Below are 24,366 nucleotides of genomic sequence, written 5' to 3'. Positions count from 1 at the left end.
CTTCCATAATTTCTCTCTTTTTCTTGAATTTTTAGAACCAATGCAAGTGCAAAAGGGATCAACATGTAGGTGATCAATGTAGGACATAGTGGAGCAACATGTAGGTGAATGTCATCCATGAAGAGGCCAGGGAGCATTGGCCCTAAAATTGGCTCATATGATGCATTTTTAGGTAGAAACTCTGGAGAATGAAAGATACATGCTTAGGAATTTGTGCAAGATGATGAAAAGGGGGAATAGGATGTTGATTGATCCCATTAGGAGTATTATTGACCAGATGTGACAAATGGCCTATAACAAATTGCCCCTAAAGCGCAAAGTCATAAATGATGACTGATGACTGAAGTTATTTACCTTGTGACAAGTCGGGATCAAGAACAACTGGTGAGCTTCATCTGTTACAATACATTTTCATCATGACATATTTTTTGTTGAGGGAGGCATACCCATACTCAGAACATAAGCTAACATAACATGTACAATGATCAAAAGACACATCCACAGATGACAACTAGTGGACCCATGACTAGATGACTGTCTGTATGATCATGGCCATCATACATTTTGATCTTTGTATAACTCTTGAATCACAGCCTGGATGGATGAAACTAGATCCGGGGTTTTCTATCTCCTTCAAATGACCAACCAACATATGAGTCTATCCATGTGAATCAATGATATGATGACGAACATGGTAGACACCATTTGATTACCGAACAATGATGTAAGCCATTAATAGACATGAGAGAAACCATCGATGATGTTAATGGCTCTCAAGGCACTACAGTACAATCTGTACGTTGTGAATAAATTAGTTGATGTAGAACACAACACAAAGTCTTTCAGTCAAAGGCCATTGACATAAACCTATCTGAGAGTGAGGAAACTTTTCATTGATGTATGCAAGCACAAAAGTACCAAAGGGTGTGTTACACTAAAATTTGTCACCGTGACTATTTGCAGTTAGTATGGCTCCATCAACTGTCATACTATCCTCCTTGGCAAGTCTCATACCTCTGCTCCTCATGTCAAACTCCAAGAAAGAGAGAACGTCCTTAAAAAGTCAAATAACTCTGGTTACGCAGTTTCTCTTAGCCTTACCTGCGTGTACGCACCCCAAGTTCACAATACCTGCGTACTTGTACGCTCTGTCTGTAAAGGGGTGGGTGCGTACTCCTGTGAAGGTCAAAAGGTGCAAGTTTCACTTCAAAAAAGTTACTTGTGGTCATTTCTAGAGCATTCTAGAAGTTTGTTTGACGTGTATTGAGCGCCTCCAGATGGTTCATGTATCCCTATGAAAGAGGAACTTATCCCATCAAGGGGGGAGCTATCCCATTCAAAGAGGGGCTTATCCCATTGATGGTGGACCTGATTAACTTCCTCTAAAGCACTATAAATACAGGCATTGGGCCAGAGGGAGGGGAGGTTGAAAGCTGAACATTCCTAAGGGTAGATGCTGCTGGAATTAGGACTCCCTTATAGAGCTTGAGAGGAGAGATTCCCATCCTTTCTTAGCTTCATTTGGAAGTGGGTGAGCTGATCAAAGTAAAGGAGAACTCTTGCTGGACCCTGGGAGGGACCTGCACAACACCAAGGCACAGGTTGTAATGGTTTCTTTTGTTTCCACTTAATACAATTAAACTCATTTTTCTCAACAGGTTGTTATACATGATTTGTTTCATATACTCCTTGGTCTGTATGATGAATATGTTTTATTTTATGAGTTATTCAGGTGCTATGTAATCTTTTGTTTGTTAGTGAATGCAGGTTTCAAAGAGAAGGAGGAGTTCATCCGGATCGGCGAGGCTGGACTACTACAAAGCGTTGGACTAAAGGTATGTTATAAACACCTGATTACTTGTATTCTAAATGCATATTTAGGGAAAGGTAGTGTTTAATTGTCTTTTTTGTTACTAGAAAGCCTTAGCTTCTAGGGAGGTCGGTTTTGTCCGCAAAATTGACTCTTTTCGCATGACAGGGTGTTTGTAAGTCAACTTCCTAGATAATGTGTTGATGTCGACAGGAAGCAAACCGTCACAGGAGGGACTTGATGTATCCCCCATCAATGACACGAAAGGGGTATCATGATTGAGACAGAATGATGTAGATACAGAACTGGATCACGAAAGGCAAACATGGAATAAAGGCTTAAGAGTATTGTAACGGATATCAACTAAATGACTTCTCTAGAACACATCGGCAACACTGAATGGAGTTGGCAGTATTGACCCAAAATCGAAATGGAGGCTCTGAAAACAATGTGATAACCAAAAGACAAGAAGATTACCCAACCCAACGACCACAGAGATGAAGTGGAAGAGTTTCATGTTCAAGAGCGACTCATTTCCATTAGCAAATGGAATACATTGTTTTCCTAATTTCCCCAGCCATAATCATTAGTACCTCTTTATTTTTTAACAAGCTTGAGGAGAATAACATATGCTTGATCTGTAAGTTCATTTTTTGAATTAATCCCTCAGAGTATATTTAACGAACCTAGAGAAGGAGTGGTTCGCTTTTTTCATGTTAAAGAAGCCCATCGTCGCTTGATATTTTAACGAGTCTAGCAAAGGTGAAACTTGACATCTTTTTCATGTTTAAATATTTTGAAAAAGAGGTGAAAAAAAAACTGCAGGTGTCCCTTTTCATAGATAGTCTTTGAAGTCTGAAAAGATAGAAAAATATACTTAAGAGAACCTCTTAGCCATGTTCGACTAAGGCATTCCTTTGTCGTAGATAGTCTATCTTAGTCTAGAAAAGGGTTAAACTTATACTGGGTAGACATATTTTCATTTACTTTAACGAGTTTTAAAAGAAAAGTGCTCATAAATCTTTTCATATTTTTGGAGTTTGAAAAGAGCTAAAAGATGACTCGTCCCGGAGGAACGAGTGGTATAAAGAGTAGCAATTGGTTCTAGTCATGATGGAACTATTCAAAACACACAAAGGTAAAGAGGTTGGCTATTAAGCCCACTCATCACAGTGGTTCCTCAAGAAAGGGTAAAAACCAAGTGAAAGCGTATGATCGACCAAGTAGATGGTGACGATGGAATGAAAAAACCAAGGCTTATCTGGAAAAAAAAATGGTTGATAAAAATGGCAATTACGAGGGATAAAATGGGAATGCTGTCATTTTTACAAAAGCTTGAAACATGTGAAACTATGCTTGAAATTGGTTTCATTTTTACACAAGTTTGAAAAAAAAGAAAAAACTATCCTTGAAATAAGTTTGCATGCCCCTAACATAATGATTCAATTCGAGGTACATCCCCCCCAAGCTTCATTTCATGCACCTAAGTAGACTACTGGGTACTAATAGGTGGATGGAATGAAGTTTCATTTACGAGATCAATTGAAAGAATCAACTGGGAATTTACGAGATCTAATCAAAGGCTCTAATTGAAAGGGTATTTTTTTCATTTTTTAACGAGCTTGACACAAGAAAAGGAACTATGCTCATAAGAGCTTGTTACATTTTTTAACGAGCTTGACACAAGAAACAAAACTCTGCTTCGGGACCTTGTTTCATTTTTTAAGGAGCTTGACACAAGAAAAGGAACTCTACTCCGGGACCCTGTTCCATTTTTTAAGGAGCTTGACACAAGAAAAGGAACTTTGCTCCGGGAACTGGTTTCCTTTTTTAAGGATCTTGACACAAGAAAAGGAACTCTACTCCAATCTGATCATGGCCTCCAAGAGACCATGGCTTCCAAGAGGTTCTCATCAAATGAGAGAAAAACTATATGGAAGGGATATATATCAAGGGGTCCCATGAAAGACCAAGGTCCAATGTCCCTAGTAAATTATTCACCATATCACCTATTGGATCTAAGTTAAAAGAATTTGAGAAGGCAATGAAAGGTTCATCTTCATCAATAGGTATGTGAATGGGAGTAGGTTGCCACATAATTAGCCTATGGTGGGGAAGATACTACTTTCATATAAGGACCATTTAGGGAAGTTGGTTCATTGGGAGTCAAATTAGGACCAATGAACAAAAGATGGTTAATAGTCACGATTTTTCCTTCATATAGGAAACACATCACATGAAAGAGTGAAGAGACAAGAGCTCCCATGACATAAACATAGTCACGCCCAAGGATTAAATTAAAATCTGAAGGGTCTTGGACTACCGTCACATCAATATAGACAATATTTCCTCCTAAATTAATAGGAAACTTAGGAAGGATCCCTAACAGTTGACTAGTTCCTCTGTTAAAGGCCAACAGATTCTGGGTTACGGGCACAAGCTATGGAGAAGCTAAATCTTTCCAAGTAGTTAAGGACATAATACTAAGAGATGCGCCTTCATCTATGATTGTGTTAGGTACAACCACATTATAAGCATGTACTATGATATGGAAGGGCACGTAAGGAGGAATATGATATCCTGCGAGTCGACTCATATCAAAGGAAGTGACCAGACTACTTTGAGGGGGTGTTGTGGGAACGAGAGAATTTCCCCCTTATGTTATCAGAAGAGGATAAATTCTCTCCAGTGTTGTGGGAACGGGAGGATACCCCACTTGTGCTGTGGGAATAGGATAACTATTCCCTAGTTCATTGGAACCTGAAGAAATGAGAAGAACCTAAGCGGTATGAAGTCCACTCTCTGCAGGAAAGGTACGATCAACTGAAGGTGGAATCGAGTTAACCATTTTCTCAACCAATGGTTGTTCGGGAAAAAACTCATGGGATTCACGTTAAAAGGGAGTGAGTTTGATTGGATTCAGATTCTGATCAATCACTTCATAAACTAGTGGAGGATTGGGAGAAATCTTCCAATAACGAACTGGAAGTCATGGCTGAGAAGCTGTAAGGTTTTCCAACACTTTTGAGGATCCATCAATATAAGGACAAAGGTGAATATGATGATTCTCTTCACATAAATTACAGGGAAATTTGACTTTAACCTTTTTCCCATGGACCTTACTATCACTAGTGGATGGTTTATCACCACCATGATCTCCAGAGGCTGATGACAAAGGTTGATGTGAGCCTGTAGACCACACTTATAATACCTTGGGAATACCATGAATATCTCTACGAAGGTGATCACCCTTACAAAGCATGCAAGGGAATTTAACTTTGTAGGGATGATTGGAAGGTTTCTCCATACTAGTTTCATCTGTAGCAATGGTTGCGTGGTTTCCCCCCTGCTTATTATGCTTCTTCTTCTTCTTCTTCTTAGCTTCTTGGTTAATATAATCAATAATTTCACCAGGTGAGTAGGAATAAATAGATGAAGAAATAACAGGTGAAGAAGGTAAAGGGTAAACTTAAGGATCAACTTGAGGTTGATATTGTTCAAGTTGAGGAGAAATTGGTTGAGGTGCAGTTTGGACATTCGAAACCATAGTCGTCGAAAACAACCAAACTGGAAAGGCAATGGTAAATATGGGAAGGGACAATGTTACCGTATAAGGATCACCAATATTTCCAAAAGGAGGAAAATGATTATGATTCCCGTCAGAAGGGTTTCTTTGATTGGTGGACTCGGGAACTGTTTCCATTAGCCTCAGCATAATATCCACTAAACAGTTGTTCCATAGGGGTGATGTTGTTCTGCGGTAAATTAATTGATTTTAGAAATTAAAAACATAAAATAAAAAAGGGGGAACTAGGCATAAAGATTTACCAAGCAACCCTGAACTGCAATATACACCTTGGCAAACTAAGGACTTAATGTATGACAACCAATCTCCCCGAATGTTGTGTTCAGTGTATCACGGTATACAAGGTGGCTGACTCAGTTACCTATGGATGGATATAAACCTATATAGGACTCCCAAAATATACTTGAGGGTAAGTGGGAGTGCAGTCTGTAGTAGTGTTGTCTAATGCGTAACCATTTAGTGAGAGAGTTCCCATATAATTATCATGCGTGGAGCACCATTCGGTAGACCTGAAGGTTCGTGGAGAACGATCTGATACACTTACATACATGGAATGGTATATCACCCCCGGAATGAATTGTTGTTAAAAAATTACATCTCCTACATTTAAAGACACTGGAACATGTCTCTAGCCTAGACCTTTATGTGTGTCGTTAAGTTTCAAATGCTCCTTAGGTTAATTGAGATGAATTTTAAAGTTGATCTTGAATTAGATTTCAGTTTCAAGGCTTAGAACTCGATATCACTTGAACACACCTATGATGCAACTAATATGAGAAAAATAAATCTTTTCAATTTCCTTTTAACAATGAAAGACTTAACTAAGCAGGGGAAGAAGAAATCAACCAACAATGCAACAAACAAGTGATGCAACAATCGATCTGTATAACTTCACTTTTCCAATCAAAATCAAAGCCCTATATGCGATGAAAAGAGATTTTTATTTTATTTTGTTTTAATGTTTCCAATGCAAAGAAACATATGAATGCAACTTGATTGTTGACAAAAATAAACCACACAAACATTAACTGTAATGTGAAAGTCTCTTTTCAAATTCAAAAATCAATCTATGCATACAACTCGAATTTGACAGGAAGAAAGAAAAAATGAAACAAAATATTATAAAAAAGGTGATGTCACTTAGATGTGATTAACACTCATACACAATGTAGCCCCACCCCCACCCCCCCCCACCTGTGCCCCTCCCGCCCCCCTTGACGCTTGAGGGGGATTTTTTTTGTAAAAATGAAAGCAAAAACACACAATTTCACACTAGGGAATTCCAATTGCACACCCTAGATGCAAATGCAAAGATTTTTCTTTTCAACACACTTAATTTTCAAAATGAAGATAACTAAGATGTAAATGTTTAATCACTGATTTGAATGCACTTTTTAGAATGAGGACTAAAACAACAATTCATCTAAGTGGTCAACGACCAAACAAAATTAGTTTGCAAGAGACCTAATGATAAGAACAAAGAAAAAATGAAACTAATCCTTACCAAAGGAAATCAAACACAAATGAAAACCAAATGGAGGCTTTAGAGAGACCACAAGACACTCAAGACTCAGGGAAGGTCAGTTGGAAGTAGGTTGATCAAAGAGACAATAAAAAACAAGAGCAAATTTTGTGCAAAAACAGGGGCCAACACTAGTGCAGAAGAGGCACAAATTCTTTGCAACGCTAGTACAGAGTGGGCTCAGGTGAGGTGCAAAATTATGTCAGAGGCACTGGGGGAGATTTGGTCTAGGGATAGAAGATTTCGACACATAAATTTCAAAAGAGACTCAATGAAATGACTTCCTAGGTCTGTTCTTGGCTGGGTAAAGCAACAAAGGTCTATCAAAGAGGTAATCAAACATAATGGACAAAGGAACCACCAAGGGAATATATTGATCCCTAGTTGAGTCGCCAATTTTTTATACAGGATTTATCGTTGCAGACAAAAGTATATCCCCTAGGTTTGGTGGCTAACCTAGAACAACAGAGAGACAAAGAGCCTAATTCTTTCCTTAAAGTAAATAGATGATGGTATGAAGCCTACATGGAATCCATCATGGGCTTCACTCATTCTTTAGCTTGAATGCTCCAATTCCATCTCTGACTGCCAAAACTAGAACATGCATAGTCAGATAACACAAACGAAGAAACTCTGGGGAATGAAAGATACATGCTTAGGACTTTGTTCAAGATGATGACAAGGGGGAATAAGATGTTGGTTGATCCCATTAGGAGGCCTATTGATAGAATGTGACAAAATGACCTATAACATCTTGAATCAAAAATCAATAAATTAAGTGAAATATTAAAAGTACTTAATTCAATATACTTAGCTTATAATGTTCCATAACATACTCATAAAACTAAATTTTTAAAATTAATTAACTAACCATAATTTTTTTGGACAAATCTACAAAAATACCATAATAATTTAATCACTTATATATTTTTTTCCATCGAAAAAATTGTAATCTTTCATTATATAGTGAAAAATTACATGTAGTATATGTTGTTCAGCATATGTGATTTGAGCCAATATATCCTTAATATCTACAATCCATTCCTGTAAATGGTTGTGTCAAAATAAAAAAATCATCATGTAGGATGATACTAAAATAGTGTTCTATGTAAACATATTTACACCTCGCAGGGTGCTGATCATAAATAAAACTAAATTATCTACATCATCATATATGTTCGATAGTTCTTCAAAAATTTAGTGACCATCCACCTGATGGTAGATTTGATCTATATAAGGCCTGTGGTAGTACTGGTATTGTGAGGTACCCCTATGTTCTTGGATTATCCACTGTCCTCTTGGCAGGTGCGTGGCTTCCTTGGATAATCCGTTGACACTGTGGTTATGCTCGCTATAGATATGGCGAACAAGAATGGAATTAAATTGAGATTTGAGATGCATTACTTCGTCCAGAATATTTAAGAGTGTGTGAGCATGACATCTAGTATTCTGATTGATCCAATTTATGATATTATTTGAGTCACCATATATCTATAAGTCTTTGCATTCATGATTTAAAGCAAAATGCATAAGATGACGAAGAGTTATGAGTTCTGCAAAGTTGTTCGTTCCTATGCCTAGGCCCATCTTGACTTTGAAATAATGCTGATCTGATAGATATAGAATGAAACCCCCCCCCCCCCCCCCCACCCACATCCATGTTGTTGAGCAACTCCATCGAAAAATTCCCATGGTGAGGAGTGGTCTATGGGATCGGGGGTAGCTGGTTTGTGAGAACGAGGTGGAGTATATTTAGGCAATTCGTGATATGATGCTATGATTTTGGCAATAATGGATTGCCAGCAGATCGGGCCATTTTCAAAGGTCAATTTGTTCCTTGCCAGCCATATTGCCCAGCAAATGATGAGAGGAAGACATGGGAGGTTAGTTCTTGCATGTGCTCGGTTCTAGGCATCCCATGCTACTGAGATGTTGTCACCTTCCCATGTTGCCGTGAACCTGATTTCATTTGCCACGTCATTCCATATTTGTTTTGTGGTATTGCAAGAAAGGAAAAGATGTTCTGTCGATTCAGAGTGTTGTTTGTAGAGTATGCACCAGGTGGGACCATACACAGATCTGTGCATAAGCAAGTCCCCTGTAGGAACCTTATTCCGAAGAATGCACCAGAAAAAGAGTCTGGTCCGGGGTGGAGTCTTTAATTTCCAAATGAGCTTCCACCATCTCTGAGTGATTTCTGGTTGTTTGTTTATAATCAGACACAGGTAACCTTCCTTGGGGGAGTAGTAACCAGATTCGACCTTGCTCCACATGAGCTCATCTGGGCCTTCCTTGATGCGGATGTGGGATTCACTCAATGCGTTTGTGTAATCCTCCCAATTGTGGTGCCAGATAGGAGGAAAATTTAGCTGCGCTGCTGATTTCCAAGCTTGTGTAAAAATGGATGAATTCTCATGGTCCGCAATATGGGCAATTACCTTTATGTTCTGTTGATCAAGTAATCAAATAAGCTCACGAGGGAGGTAACATCTCCCCCCTCCACCGGTCCATGGGTCCATCCTAATGCGAGCCCTGGTTCCATCATTGATTCTCCAAGTAAGATGGTTGCATATGAGGGGGAGAGAGCACAGTAGAGCTTTCCAAACCGATGAGATGCATGTTCTGTTCCAACCAGGCAGTCGGATCCTATCCATGACTTGTAGGGGCCAGATGTATTTGTGGTATGAGATAGATGTCTAGAGATTATGCTTGGTAAGTAATGTCCATCCCATTTTCACAGCCAGAGCATGTGCAAAGGATGATAGATCTTTAAGACCCCATCCTCCCCACTTTTTAGGCATGGCAATATTATCCTAGCTAATCCATGCAAAAACTCGTTTATCCCGTCCTCCATTCCAAAGATATCTGCGACATATTTGCTTGAGACGAGCTAGAATACCTCTAGGTATCCAGGCTAATGCCATCCAGAATACAGGTGTAGCCTCCAGGACATATTTAATAAGCACCAGCCTTCCTGCTTTGGATAAGAAGTGATGGCTCCAGTGAGAAATCCTCTTCTCAAATTTGGAGATCAGCCAAGTCCAATCCGCTATCTTGTGTCCCAAAGGCTTGATCTAGTAACCCAAATATTTGAAGCCCTGGTCAAGTGGTCGAGGGTTATATGGGAATCAATGCAAGGCAAGATTGGACTCTTGTGCAGAAGTGTATGCCTGAGAAATAGTGGATTTTGAGTGGTTTTCCATCATACCAGTGGTTCTGTAAAAAGTGGCAAGGATCTTTTCAAGAGTGATCGAATCTTGAATACTTCCATCCAAGAAGATGAGGACATCATCCACAAACAGGAGATGAGTCAGGTAACATTGATCAGTAATCTTTAAACCTGACAATCTACCATTCTACTTTTCATGATAAATGAGTCTGCTCAGGCATTCCATAACAAGCAGAAAGAGGAGAGGTGAGAGTGGGCAACCTTGCCTGAGTCCCCTTTCAGCATGGAAAAAAGGAGAGGCAGAGCCATTAATGAGCAGACTATAGGTGGGGGTTGATATGCAAGCCATTATCCAATTGGTAAATGAGAGGGGGAAGCCCAAGTGGATAAGAAGCATTTTGATATAAAGCCAGTTCACTCGATCAAAAGCCTTGGCTAGGTCAATTTTGAGGATGATACCTTTTAGTTTGCGGGCACGAATGGAATGAATGGCTTCTTGAGTAGTGCCAATAGCTTCATGAATCTGGCGGTCTTCAAGGAAAGCAAATTGTTCAGGGAGGATATGCCGAGAAAGGATAGGCCTGATACGATTCGCAATGATTTTGGAGATGATCTTATAAAGGCAGTTGCAGAGGGAGATGGGTCGGAAATCATCAAAGGAGGTAGGGGAATCAGATTTTGGGATGAGGGAAATGAAGGTAGAGTTGATAGCATTATACAATCTACCTGATGATCGGCATTCCTCCACAACCTGTAGAAGATCCAATGCCAATAGATCATAAAAAGCCAAATAGAATTCTATTGTCCACCCGTCAGGTCCCAAGCTTTTATCCTTTTTGAACCACTTTAATACCCCCTCAAGTTCCTCCAGAGTGACAGGTGAAATCAATTCATTTGCTTCTTCCTCCCCTACAAAGCGAGGGAAGAGTCCAGCCACTTGTATGATATCTGCTAGATTGGCCTCATGGGGAGATCTAAACAGAGTTCGAAAGTGGGAGGTGCCCAGTCTGGAGAGTTTTTGGAATTTTCAGCTTGCTCTCCATCAGGAAGGGGCATTTTCCAAATCGTGTTTGTAGTCTTCCTTCCCTTGGAAAAATTTTGGTAAAATTTGGTGTTTTCGTCTCCTGCCTTTAACCAAATGGCCCTACTCTTCAGTCTCCATGATTCTTCCCTCTCCTTGAGTATCTTGTCTTTCTACTTCTCAAGCTCAATCAGCTTGGCCTTCTCTGCTGCTGAGGTAAAACCAAGATTTTTGTCATCCAACAATAATTCCAACTCAGCTTCAATGGCCGAAATCTTCTGTTCATCCTTAGCCTTCTTCTCCTTAGCCTAGGCCATGGTTAGTTGTTTTAGCTGAGAAAGGTTGTGGCAGAAACCTTCCGTCACTGTTCTGTGATTTGTTATAGGGTGGGTGATCCAAAAGTCCTTGACTAAACTTGTATATCCCTCATCTTGGAGCCAAACATGATTGAATTTGAAGGGTGCCTTTGGCTTGGCATCAGGTCCAAGAATCTCCAGGTAAATAGGAGAATGATATGATATTCCCCCTGACCCCACCCATTGTCTGTATCTGGTCAATCTTTGAAGCAGGGGGATTTTGATCAGGAATCTGTCGAGTCTTCTAGCCAGGGCTGCATCCCCTACTCTCCGGTTCCTCCACGTAGGCATAGGCTTGTTCATGGGGATGTCTGCAAGATGGTGCTAGTCCAGAATTTCCTTAAAGAAATCAGACAAGGGGTCAACTTGGGCATGTGATCCCCAGGATTCCCCATATCCCATGGAGAAATTAAGATCGCCCCCTATGATAACCTGATCCATAGATGTCGAGTTTAATCCAAGAAAATACTGCCAGAATTCCTCTCTCCGCTGGCATGGGCCATATACATTGATGATCCTCAAGGTCTCCCCTAGCTTAGCTGAGAAGAGATCCATACCTATAAAGCCCACTTCTCCCCAGGTGGCAGATACGTTGATGGTTCAAGGATTGTATCCGATGGCTAAGCCCCTGGCTCTACCTATGGCATCCAGGGCATGGAAGTGCCATCTGGGTCTGATGGTAATTAGGGTTTGCTCAATAGAATCAGAATTGCCCAAAGTCTCTTACAGCGTAATGATATCAGCGGGTTCATTCTCAATCAACCTCTGCATGGCTAGTTTTTTGGAGGTACTAGCCAGACCTCTGCAATTAAAGGAGAGGCATTTAATGGTGGAACCCCTACTGGGGTTTGCAATACTCTAAGAACCCCTTCCATGGTAGATTGCTTGCCAGATGCAACCTCGACGCTAGCTTTATAAATGGCCTTTGTCAGGAAAGATTTACGTCCTCGGGAAGATTATGCAGGGGGTCCAGGGTAGGTTAGACCCAACCCAGATTGTGAGTCAGGACCCAGTATGTGCCTAGAGCGAAGGTTGTAGGAGTGAGGCAATACCGAGTGGGAAGTGACCAAAACCCCAGATGAGGATGGGGTCAGATGGACAGTAAGGGAAGAGGGAGCTATGATGGGCAGAGGGATGGAAATCGCACAAGTAATAGCAGGAGCCAGAGGTGCAATAAAATCCAATGATGAAACAACGGAAAGTGATAATGAAGATGAGTGAGAGGATAGGGGTGAGAAAGGAGTAGTACCCGATTTTCGCGCCATCTCCGCAGCAGCAGCAGCTCTTGCCCAAGTTAGAGGGGGCAAGGGCAACTTGAAGGTTTCTTTCGCATCCTTTGAGGATTCACCCAAGTTAAATAGTTTTGGGACCGAGATGTTGATTTGCATTGCCGACACAGGAGCTCAAGTTGCTGACACAAGTGCTTTTCCTTTTTGTGGCGGTGGAGAGCCGAGGGGATCTACTGGTTTCGCGAGTAGAGGACATTCCTTGAATACGTGCCCTACCTTATGACACCTTCTACAGTGGAATGGAACACCCTCGTAATCCAAAATCTGTATTCTGGTGTAATGCCTCCATTTCAAGGTGATCTTCTCTTCCAGACCCTCCCTCATGTCCAAGTGAACCAAGATTCTTGCCAGCGCACGGTTTTTTGTCTGAACATAGGTTTTATCATATTCCAGATACGTCCCAAGGGCATTTCCAATCCTAATAAACACTGCTTCAGACCAGAATTGTAGAGGAAGACCTGGTAATCGCACCGAGATAGGTCCTGCTCCAATTTGCTCCCATTCCGGATCAAATAGCGGTGACCAGCGCTTGAGGAGGACCGGTGCCATCTCTATGTGCCAGTATTTTGCAAGAATCAGATCAGTATAGTCTGCCTTTGAAAAATGTAGGGCAAACCAACCCCGAGCCAGGCTTTGAACCTCTGGGAGTTCCTGAAGAATGCCACCCCAGATCTCTTTTACCCAATTTGTGAGCCTGGTTGCTGAGTAAGCCCTTCCTCTCACATGCCCAACAAGTACCCTGTTGGCCTTGTCCACCACCTCGCCCATTGGTATGTCTTCACCAAATGTGATGGTAAGGTCCTTTGTTGAAATCTTCACGCACTTGACCTTTATCTTCCCTGTTCTTGGCGTCGATGGGTGTTCTGTCAATGGATCTGAGCCCACATCCTTCAGGGAGTCACCGCTTTTGATTTTATGACCAGAGAGTCGAAACAACCCGAAGGGAGGGTATTAGGGTTTGCAGAAACCGGAGGAGGAGAGCTCAGGGGGGGCGACGGGTTATGGGGAGGGAGTGGATCGAATGCAGGTGAGGGAGGCGATATGGCAGTGAGGAGATCGAGAGTGCCAGGGGAGAGCGGGGGGCAATCAAGTCCCGAGGTTTCCAGAGAGAGAGATCCAAAGCGTAGCGGCGAGGCTGAGGATCCCAGAAGCGTGACAATCGGCGAAGAACCCGGGTAAGGAGAAGCAGAACTGTCAATGTTAGGGTTAGGGCTTCGACTGCCAAATATGGTTTGTCCCTTGAACAGATCCTGGGAATAATCAAGGGCCTCCTCTTCGATATCCATCTCTTCCATTAACGGAAACTGCCACCAAAACCGCCAGGAAGATAGTTGACCGTGCGCACAGTAAACGGATGTCGACAGGTCGAAATGGTAGGGTAACAACTATCGCGGGTGCCCGATTTACTGAGTTTAATATTTGTTCTGTCTCTGTGCAGGTGCAGGGATGCGCGTGTGCCACCTGCCTGCCTGCGGCTACGTTAGAGCCTAAAACATCTTGACATCATCGTTAGTAATACAATATTATTACCATTAGCATTCCCTAAATTATTCTTCAACTTGAAGGAATTAAGTTCTTCCATTTTATCACTTATATATATAGATAGATATATATCATTTTCCGATTATGAAACTCTAAATTCCAAAAATACATATTTTTAATTATTCAATAATTTTATGTATTTCTAATTTTATATGCTTATATTATTAGAACTAAAATATGCATTAAAGGAAACATTTTTAACCTCTTGAATTCTATATATTTCAATTATCTTTTCATTTTGTTTTGTTTTATTTTCTCTTCATTATTAATTTTTATAATTTTTATAAGTTTATATTTTATTTTATTAATTTTTATAAGTTTATATTTTATTTTATTAAAATAAAAATTCTCGATCATTATTTTAAAGTGGAAGTTTTACTGGTAATCATAAGGTATTAAGTGTTTTATAAGTTTATATTTTATTTTATTAAAATAAAAATTCTCGATCATTATTTTAAAGTGGAAGTTTTACTGGTAATCATAAGGTATTAAGTGGATGTTTTTCGGATAGAATCTAAATATTCTACCATTTAACTTATTATCTTTTTTAAATTTGTATATATAATTACTCATTAGTGGATGCTTTTTGGATAGAATCTAAACATTGTATCATTTAACTTGTTATTCTTTTGAAATTTGTAAATATATTTATTCATTAGATTGCAATTTTCTTTTATTTAAATTGTAAATTTAAATATATATAAAAAAACTCATATTTTTATTAAAAAAAACTCATTAAATCATTCGACTTGGACAAATTTTCAATAATTCGTAAAAAAAAAATTAAAACATTTAAATTATTATTGAATTAATTTGTAATAAATTTTATTCTACACAAGTGCCAACTTCTAAATTTTGATTAAATAATTTCTTTTGAATTATTAATATATATAGCATTTTGATTAAATATTTATTTAGTTTTATTCATTAATATATTATATTTTGATTAAATATGTATATTCATTCATTAATATATAACATTTTTGTCATGATTTATCTTGATATTTATCATATATTTATGGTTCTTAGGGATATATTGTTGGAGCGATGATGACCGCTCTCATACGGTTTTTTCACCTAAGGTTTGTAGGTTTCGAGTCCATGTTATCTTGTTTTCCAGGCATTAATCCTTGTGTAATGGAAGGTAGGCGATGGGGTCCTTATTCATGTTTTCTTAATCTTTATGTCATTTTCGTGGGGCCTATGACGAGTGTAATTTCAGTTTAAATTGGGTTTTCCCTTGGAATCTTAGATCTTTCCAACAATTTCGTTGTTTCCTATTGTTATTTTTGGGTTTTTATTGTCACTGTGGTAATCTTGGGCATTTTTGGGACCGGTCTGATTATTTTTTTAGCTGGCCTAGTTGGAGCGGAGTGGTTCTTATGGAATACATGGATCATGTGGATTATTAATTGGTCAGTCCCAACAAGGGCTCGATTTTTCTTTCAAATGGGGGTTCCATATCTCTGTCTTTGGGGTTTTACGTTGCGGGTTTGACCCTGGGTGATGTGTTATCCTGAACCCTGACAATATGGTCTTGAGTGGTTCCCAAATTGCAGCCACTTGTCAGTTTTCCCCTTCGGTGGTGTTGGATGTTGTTTTCTATCTTTTGTTAGGGGATTTCACTCTTTCCACTGTGTATGGAGGTATTTCCCTTCCCAATTTCTCAAATGAGGGCATTCTCACCCTGACCAAACCCTATGTTGAGTGTTTTCATGGCGAGGGTTTAAACTTCAGTTCTAGTGGTGGTTCCTCTACTTTTAATTCCCTTCCTCCATTGTCTAATGCTAGTCGTGTGGTGGGCCCTTTTGCAGGGTCATCGTTGTAGTCAAGGGATGGCCCTGCTTGGGGGGTTTATTCCCCTCAATATTCAGTAAGGAATTTGGGGCCAATTGTGGAGCCTATTGAATCTCTTGTGCCGAAAGCCACTGTTCATGGAGTTTCGACTGAGGAGTCTCTAGATGAGGGCCTCTCTAATCAACCTCATTCAGGTAAAAATAAGTTCAAAGGTTTAAAGGGGGATCTCACTCTTGTCCCTTACAACTTATGCATGGGTGACGAAGAGGAAATGATAGATGTGATGACTTTGGTGGTAAAATCTCTGGTTAGGCATGCCCATGGGAGGAAATTTGGGGTAAGTACCATTATGGAGTGGCATGATAAGTTCATATCGTATGTGGTAACTTCCGTTGCACCATAAGTTTTCCTTTTGGCCATGGGTTAGATCCAATTTTCCTTTAAGAAAAAAGAGTATGTAGATCACATTGCTATGGGTTTTGGTCCATCGACTCCATGACAATTTTATTTAAATTGTGGACTCCTCCTTTTTATGCCAAAAGGAGAGGATGGATGAAATTTCGATGTGGGTTTGGTTTCCTGGTTTGTTGTCAAACATGTGGAGCTCACAAAGTTTCAAAAAAATGGGTAACAGTCTTGGGAAGTTTCTAGATGCAGACTATTAATTTCTTGAGATGCCTAATAAATTTGTTGCAAGGGTTTTAGTGTGTTTGGACCTTAAGAAGAAATTACATGCTACTATGAACATTAGTAGATATGACTATGAAGGTATCCCCTTTTGGTGCAAGAGGTATCATAAGATTGGACACTTGGTCAATCAATGCACCTTTTATTTTAGGGGTAATTCAAATGAAGGTAATATTTCAAAGACACATAGGACGGATCAAGTTGTTGGTGGTTCAACCTAGGGGGTTCCTTATATGGATGAAGGATGGGCTCAAGATTCTGTGTCAAATGATTCGGCCATTCCCATCTCGATGATGGTGACTAGCTTGAGTCATTTACTAGTTCCATCTACATTCTCTATGTTGGCAGCAGGCGAGGGTGGCTATTTCTTAGGAGATGTCTTCGGAACCTATCAATTCAGTTACCCTCTATTTTCATAATTTACATATTGATTATTGTTCTGAATCGTTATGTATGAATCTTCATGTGTGTTCAGAGGGGGTGTCTAGGTATATGCCTTTAAATGTTCATCATTCTCCTTTACAAAATGCCTGTTGTTCATTTCCATTTGGGTCGGCTGATTTCACTTCTCCTCGGGCCTCTGCATTCTTGGGTTGTTCTTGGGAGTCGAGTGAGGGTGAAATTTTACATCACTTACAATCTCGTCTAGTGATTTTAGGTTTGGGAGGTCCTCGGGGTGGTTTGGGTTGTACATCTGTGCTACATTCCTCTAGCAAGGGTAGGGGAAGGAAATATCAAATCTCCTTGGGAAAGGAAAAGGCCTATGTGGAATTGGCTTTGGGTCGTTAGAATTCTATGGATGGGGCGCTTAGAGAAATGAAAGCCCTTCAAGGGGTTTCCTTATGAAGACCCTCTCCTTTAACTACAAGGGAGTTTCCAGTGCTCCCAAAATACTAGCTCTTAAATGACTTTTCTCCCTTGAAAGTCCCGATGTTATTTTTCTCCAAGAAATTCTTGGGGATGGTGACTATGTGGTAAAAATATTGGAGTTTATTATTCTCTCTTGGTGTTTCATTATAAGTGATGTTTGAGGCCACGCGAGTGGTATTTCTCTAGGTTAAGATTCTCAAAAGATAAAGGCCCATAATTATTGGAGTATTCATTATGGTATGGGATTGATAAGATATTCCTCAAAGCTAGACAAGGTTTTAACCTTTTAATATCAACATTTATTGTCCTCAGAAGGACATGGTGTTTCCGAGAAAACTAGTGTCTTTTCGATCTGCTAGTCCCACTAAGACGGGTAGCTATCTTAGAAACAAACAATTCAAAGCACTTGATGATTTCGTTTATGTATGATAGATAAGAGAGAAGCAGAGAGCACCAGCCTGTATCTTTCGCTTGGCTCCTTGCTTGTTTCCTCTCTCCCTTTATAGAGCTTGCCACTCCTTTCCCATTTGTCCCGCTTTAGAGAATACCTATAGAGGCAAAGCAACAAAACACCATCAAAGCATAGAGATCTATAATACCATAAACAATGCAGAATCAGAAATACATTAACCATACAATTGCATTCACAAATACACAAGTATATGGAGGAAAACTCAAATAACTTTATTGATAGTAGAAGTAGAAGAGAGGATTACAACCTAGCTGTCTGATCCAACATCATCCTCCTAGCATGAAAGCCCTCTTCACCTCATGAAAAGCAAGATCACCCAACAATACAATGTCTCAAAGAGAAACCAACAACACTTCCTTACAAATTACAAAATTCCAGCCTCTAGATCTCTGAGATGAGGGATCCATTTATAGATATTTGCAGAGGGGTGAGTTAGCTTCTGGGTTTTTGATTAGTGTCATTTCACTGATAGTTCTTGGTTCCACTTGGAGATTTCATGATCTCTTACTCATCCCTAGGCGAATTCAGAGAGGCAAGTGTCATATGAGAAGTTTCTAGAAGATTCTCTGGGTTTCCACTTAGCAAACTGTCTCTGCCATTTGTCTACTCTTGCTCATCGCACCCTACAGAAGGCCTTTTCAGTATGCATCACACCTCTTGTGTGTAGTAGGTGAGATGCATCGCACCTTGACCAAGGAGCAGTCATTATGGTTCAGTTTTAGCTAGTTTTGAGTGGTTTTTCAGGTGGAACTTCTGGAAAATGATGTAATCAGTTGACCATGATCCTTTAGGGTATGAAACAACACTTTTAGGGGTTTAAGAGCCCTTGGTTTATCAACATATGTGATTGGGGTTGAAGTGCCCAAATATGTCTATAACACATGGTTTCTTATTAGAACTCTTTTTTTTGGATGTCCCTTATTCAGTCCCCAAATGTCATTCTCGGTGGTGATTTAAACTTCTCCATGGGAGAAGTGGAGTCATGGGGTCTTTGGGCATGAGCAGACACCTTGTCTGATTATTTTTATCAAAAACTTACTTTGTGTCAGTTGATCGACATTCCCCTTGTTCATTTGATTCCTACCTGGGATAATGAAAAGGTGGGGGAGGATCAAATCGCAAAGCATCTCGATCATTTTTTTTTGTTGAATCTACTCTCAGTGCCTTTCCTCTTATCCATTAGTGAACTGGATCCGGGGGTATTTTCTAATTATAGACCTATTTGTCTCGAGATTAAGGGAATGTCACAAAAATCGACTAGACCTTTTAAAATGAATGAAAAATGGTTAAAAGAGGAGGACTTCTCCATTTTGATCCAACAGAGATGGACGCCTTAAGATGAAGGGGTGAATGTTTATGTTGTAGGAAAATTTTCTTATAATCTAGCATATTTAAAAGTTGTGATAAAAGATTGGGCTACGACTTGTCACGAGAGGGAGTTAACAGACCTCTTGGAGATAGAACAGGAGATTCGAGCCTTTACAAATTTAGATATTGGGTGGTTTCAATCTAAACTTTTTGTGGGATACATACCATGGTCTGGTTGCCACAAGGAAGGAGATTCTAGCAAAGTAGGAAGAATTTTGGCGACTCAAAAGCAGGGTAGTTTGGTTGGATAGTGAGGACGGAAAAAAAAAATAAAAAAAAAATCCATGCTTATGCCAAGTGCGGAAGCTGCATAATACCATATGGGGTATGGAGGATGAGGAGGGGTATACCATGTCAAATTTTGAGGGGTTGGCTGCGATAGGGGTAAAACAATTCAAAGAAATTTTCAATGCTCCTTGGGTGATTAATGTCATGGAAATTATTAGGGTGGCTCAATACTTTCCACGTCTTGTTGGAAATGAGGAAAATATGGAACTCATTGAGGAGGTGTCGAATGCGGAACTAAAATAAGTTATTGCAATATTTTAAAAGGATAAGAGCCCTGGTCTGAATGGTTGGGTTATTTGATTTTTTTCTTCTTTCTATGAACTTATGGGACCAGATCTAATTCAGGTTGTCAATGAGTGACACTAGGATGGCAGGAGTGTCCCTGCTTTTAATTCTACGTTCATCGACCTCATTCGAAAGGTAGACAATCCCTCTTCCTTTGAGGATTTCCGGCCCATATCTTTATGCAATTGTGTGTACAAAGTAATCTCAAAGGTTATTTCTAGGCATATTAAGCCTATTCTCTCAAAGGTTATTTCTAGGCATATTAAGCATATTCTCTCAAAGGTCATACTTCCTAAACAGTTTGGTTTCTTGGTTAGTCGACAAATTCATGAAGCTATTTGGGTCGCCTAGGAAGGTTTACATAATATCAATATTTTAAATATAAAATCAGTTGTCTTCAAGATTGATCTTTCAAAGGCCTATAGTCGAGGAGGTCTAATATTGAGAGGCTTATGCTTAGCTCAAATTCTCTAGGTATCCTAATCTTAAGAGGCTTATACTTAAGGTCGTTAAAAAGGTGTAGTAGGGGGTAGAGATGCATATACATTAAATTTGTTGAAAGTAGGCCTTAAAAAAGGTGCAGTAGGGTAGAGAGGCATATAATTTTTAAAGTTATTTAAAGTAGGGAGTAGAGAGGCTTAATGCTTTTAAGGTTGTCTTATCCTTCTCCTTCTTTGGCTCAGATTCTCTAGGCATCCTAATTTTTGGAGGTTTATAATTTTAAGGTTGTTGAAAAGGTGCAGTAGGGGTAGATAGGCCTAGACTTTAAGGTCATGGAATTGTTGAAATGGCATCGAGTCTATATTTTCCACTCTTAAGGTTGGAGGGGTAATCATTTCCTTTGAGTGGGATATCCAAACGATCATTTTATGAACATCTTTTAACCCTCACTAAATTAAAAAAAAAAAAATGTTGGTATTAATTGTGTACAAACACAATTTTCTAAAAAAATGGTCTTAGAAAGCAACATATTATGCATGCATTGCATCAGATGTAAATCCCACGGCATCCCTTCTTGATTTGCGTTCTTCCTATTTTTTAAAGATATATCCCATTTTCTATATATTCTCTATCTCAATCTCTTGAAGGTGAGGCATATCCTAATATTAGTAAAGCTCGTATATGTTTGAAAAACAATGCGAAGTCTTTTTATATGAAAGAAGAGAAGAGTTGCCTTCTATTAAGTTTAGATGCCTTGATTATTACATGAAGATTTTTTGTTCCATTGCATGTCATTGATTATTCCTTGAAATTATTTGGGAGGAAAGGTTTGATAAATTCGTTGATCTAGTTTGACAACATATGTAGTGTATTCAAAAGGATACAATCTAGATAGTATCTCTAGGATTTCAATGTCTTTGCAAATTTCCAACATGTTGATATTAAATAGGATATTCCTTAATTCCATATGATTGTTTATGTTTGAATGTTCAACTTACAAACAATTCAAATCATTGGTTATCAAAATAAGATTAGATATACGCATGACCTATTCCATGTGTGGATAAATCCAAGTTGTTTGTCAATAGAAAATTAAAATTAGGCATGATCTGCAACTCCATGTGTGGATAAATTCAAGTTGGTTGTCAATAGAAGAATAGATTGAGGAATGACCTGCAAATCCATGTGTGAATAAATCAAAAGAATATTAGATATAAGAATGACATGGAATTCCATATGTGGATAAATCGAAGTATCGAAGTCGATTGTCAACAAAAGATTAGATGTAAGCATGGCTCGTACTTCTATGTATGGATAAATTCAAATTGGTTTTTAATAGGAGATTAGAGGTGAGCATGCAGGCTAACAACTTTCATACATAGACAAATCAAAGTTGGATTCATTGAGTGTGTGTTTATATGGATAAATCCAAATCAATACTTTCATATATAGAGAACAAAGCAAAGTATGATTCAATGGCCTTTCATATAGAGACAATAAATCAAAGTTGTCTTTAATGAGTTTGTACAACTTTCATATGTAGGCAACGAATCAAAGTTTGGGTTTATTAGGTTTGTATTTATATAGACAAATGAAAGAGACAATAAATCAAAGTTGGATCTAATGAGTTTTACAGTATGTACAATACAGTAAATCAACGTTTGGGTTAAATGAGTTTGTATTTATATAGACAAACGAAAGATGAACTGAGTGAGTTTGTATTTAAAGGTCAGAAGTGTCTTTTAATTTCTCCATGGATTCATAATTTGTATTTAAAGGTTAGAAGTGTATTTTAATGTCTCCTATATTCTTTAATAATAAATATTTGTGAAAAGACAGAATGTTGTAATGTATATTATTTGCTTTAAGGGTTGAGATATTTTATATATAATTGTTAGGGTACAATATACGTTGCAGAGATGCAATGAGGGTAATGAGGGTTTTGAGTCGTTAAGGTAATGAATGAAAACTTATGGTAATGAAGAAAAACTAAGACACATTGTAGAAGGGAAATACAAGATAAACTAAGTGCGAAATATAGACTTTGTTTTAGAGAGGAAACATGAACAAACTAAATTTTCTTCCTTAAATAATGTGATTTTATTCCTTAGGGAAGTCTAAATGTGGTTTGTTTTTTCCAACATGAAAATGTTTGTGATGAAGGGTCATTGACATCCATTGAGGGGATTAAACCATATTGGATTTGTTTATGATTGTTATGTTCAAAATGGATTATCTGTAATGGCTATGTCAGTACTCAGATTTGGCAATCATAGAAAAAATGGGCGCATGCCAAGTTTTTTCTTGCCAATTATTTGAAGAAATTATTTCCTAATCATGATTAAGTCACTCGTTGAGAAAACCTCACCAATATGTAAATTTTTTTGATTATGTGGAAAAATGATAGTAGAATTTGGATCTCTCACAAAGGATGCATGTGGATCAACAACATGTAATATATGAGGGTAAAGAATTTGAGGACCAATTTTCTTTTTTAATACAACATAATCAATGGTTGGACTCTTTTTTCTTGGTGATGTGTTTGTGTGGAGTAGCAACCTTTGGGGTGTCTTCAACTCAAAGCTTTTCATGTAAGTATTTGGCCATCAAAGTAAATTCTTATCCCTCTTTTTTAACTATGCGACTTTCTCCCATGCTTAGCCCATATATATTGGATAATTATTAAGTGATGCCAACATTGTAAGGTATAGAATCAAAGATTACAAAGTTTCTCTCTTTTATGAAGAATTTCTGATAACCTATATAATAAGTGGATTCACTCGAATTGGACATTGAATCATCAGGTATATATCTACTCTAAAGATATTTTTTTTGTTTAGTGTACATATGAGTAGTTATTTATTTTACCCATTCATTATAATTGTCATGAAAATGCTAGTCTTGGTGAATTTAATAAAAATTTTGTTACATTTATGGCATCTATCAGTTTATAAAGGCACTAGGAAAATAAATTTGTCCCTTATGGATTTGAAAACACCATCATCATAGAAATGAACGGGAAAATACAACAATATAATCCAAATAGGCTCATAACATATTTCTATGGAAGGATTAAAATACAGAGTCCACTAGGTGAGAAACAATCCCTTGGAGTCCATGAAATAGGGAATACATCAGATCCATGTCCTTCAAATCAAAAGCTTGAGTTCTAGATGCTATTGGATTACTCAAATAAATCCACCTTCCTTAATTCTTGTTTTCTAGATTTTTGTAAGAGAGACATGGCCAATGGAAAGTGCAACAACCTAGTCTTCTACCTACTGTAGAAAATGTTTGAAATATTCCTTACTCTAGACAAATAGATATTGAAAATGAAACCCCATACAGAGTGGGACCTCATAGGTATTTTACTGCACATATAACACCACCCTAAAAATTCTATACTCTTGATCACAAAAACAAAATTGTGACATGTTGAATTGACTTAATGTTGTCGTTGCTACAACACCCTCCAAAATTTTGGCCTACATCTAAATTTCAGAGCCTACTTTGACCTTGCAAGTTGTCATTTCTAGTAGTAAGAGTCATCCCATTTATATCCTCTAATTTTTCTAGTCCCTTTTGGATAAAACCTAAGTGTCGTCTTTTGGAATGGGAAGGGTTTCACTTTGAGAAATCAATGTTATGGTGTGTCTTAAGAGGCCACTTCGGTACTAATGGGTCATATTTATCATATAGACATGTATTAGGCTCATTCCTAAAGTTCCATGCTCTGTTGTACTAGTGTCTTCACTGTCGTCACAAAGTGTATCCTAAGTTTCATACTTGGAGGAGAATGTTTTTTTGTTATCGCATTAAGGGGACCATGTTATTTCTGAGTGTTGAGTCTTTAATATTGTATC

At 38.5% G+C, this 24,366-nt stretch overlaps 1 protein-coding gene across 1 annotated transcript; it reads right to left on the bottom strand.

The window, feature by feature from the left end:
• Nucleotides 1-12,867: 12,867 nt before the first annotated feature.
• LOC149144875 (uncharacterized) lies at nucleotides 12,868-13,521 on the bottom strand. Its single transcript, XM_089452296.1, has one exon. The coding sequence runs from the start codon at nucleotides 13,519-13,521 to the stop codon at nucleotides 12,868-12,870; it is 654 nt and encodes a 217-aa protein (XP_089308422.1).
• Nucleotides 13,522-24,366: the final 10,845 nt, after the last annotated feature.

Source organism: Pinus tabuliformis, chromosome X (genome assembly GCF_031772625.1).
Source record: "Pinus tabuliformis cultivar Carrire ecotype Pingquan chromosome X, CPIR1, whole genome shotgun sequence".
Classification (NCBI taxonomy): Eukaryota; Viridiplantae; Streptophyta; class Pinopsida; order Pinales; family Pinaceae; genus Pinus; species Pinus tabuliformis.
This window is presented reverse-complemented; position numbering and strand designations above follow the sequence as displayed.

Coding starts and splice junctions, on each gene's coding strand:
- LOC149144875 (XM_089452296.1), bottom strand. CDS start 13,521: ATGGGCGAGGTGGTGGACAAGGCCAACAGGGTACTTGTTGGGCATGTG.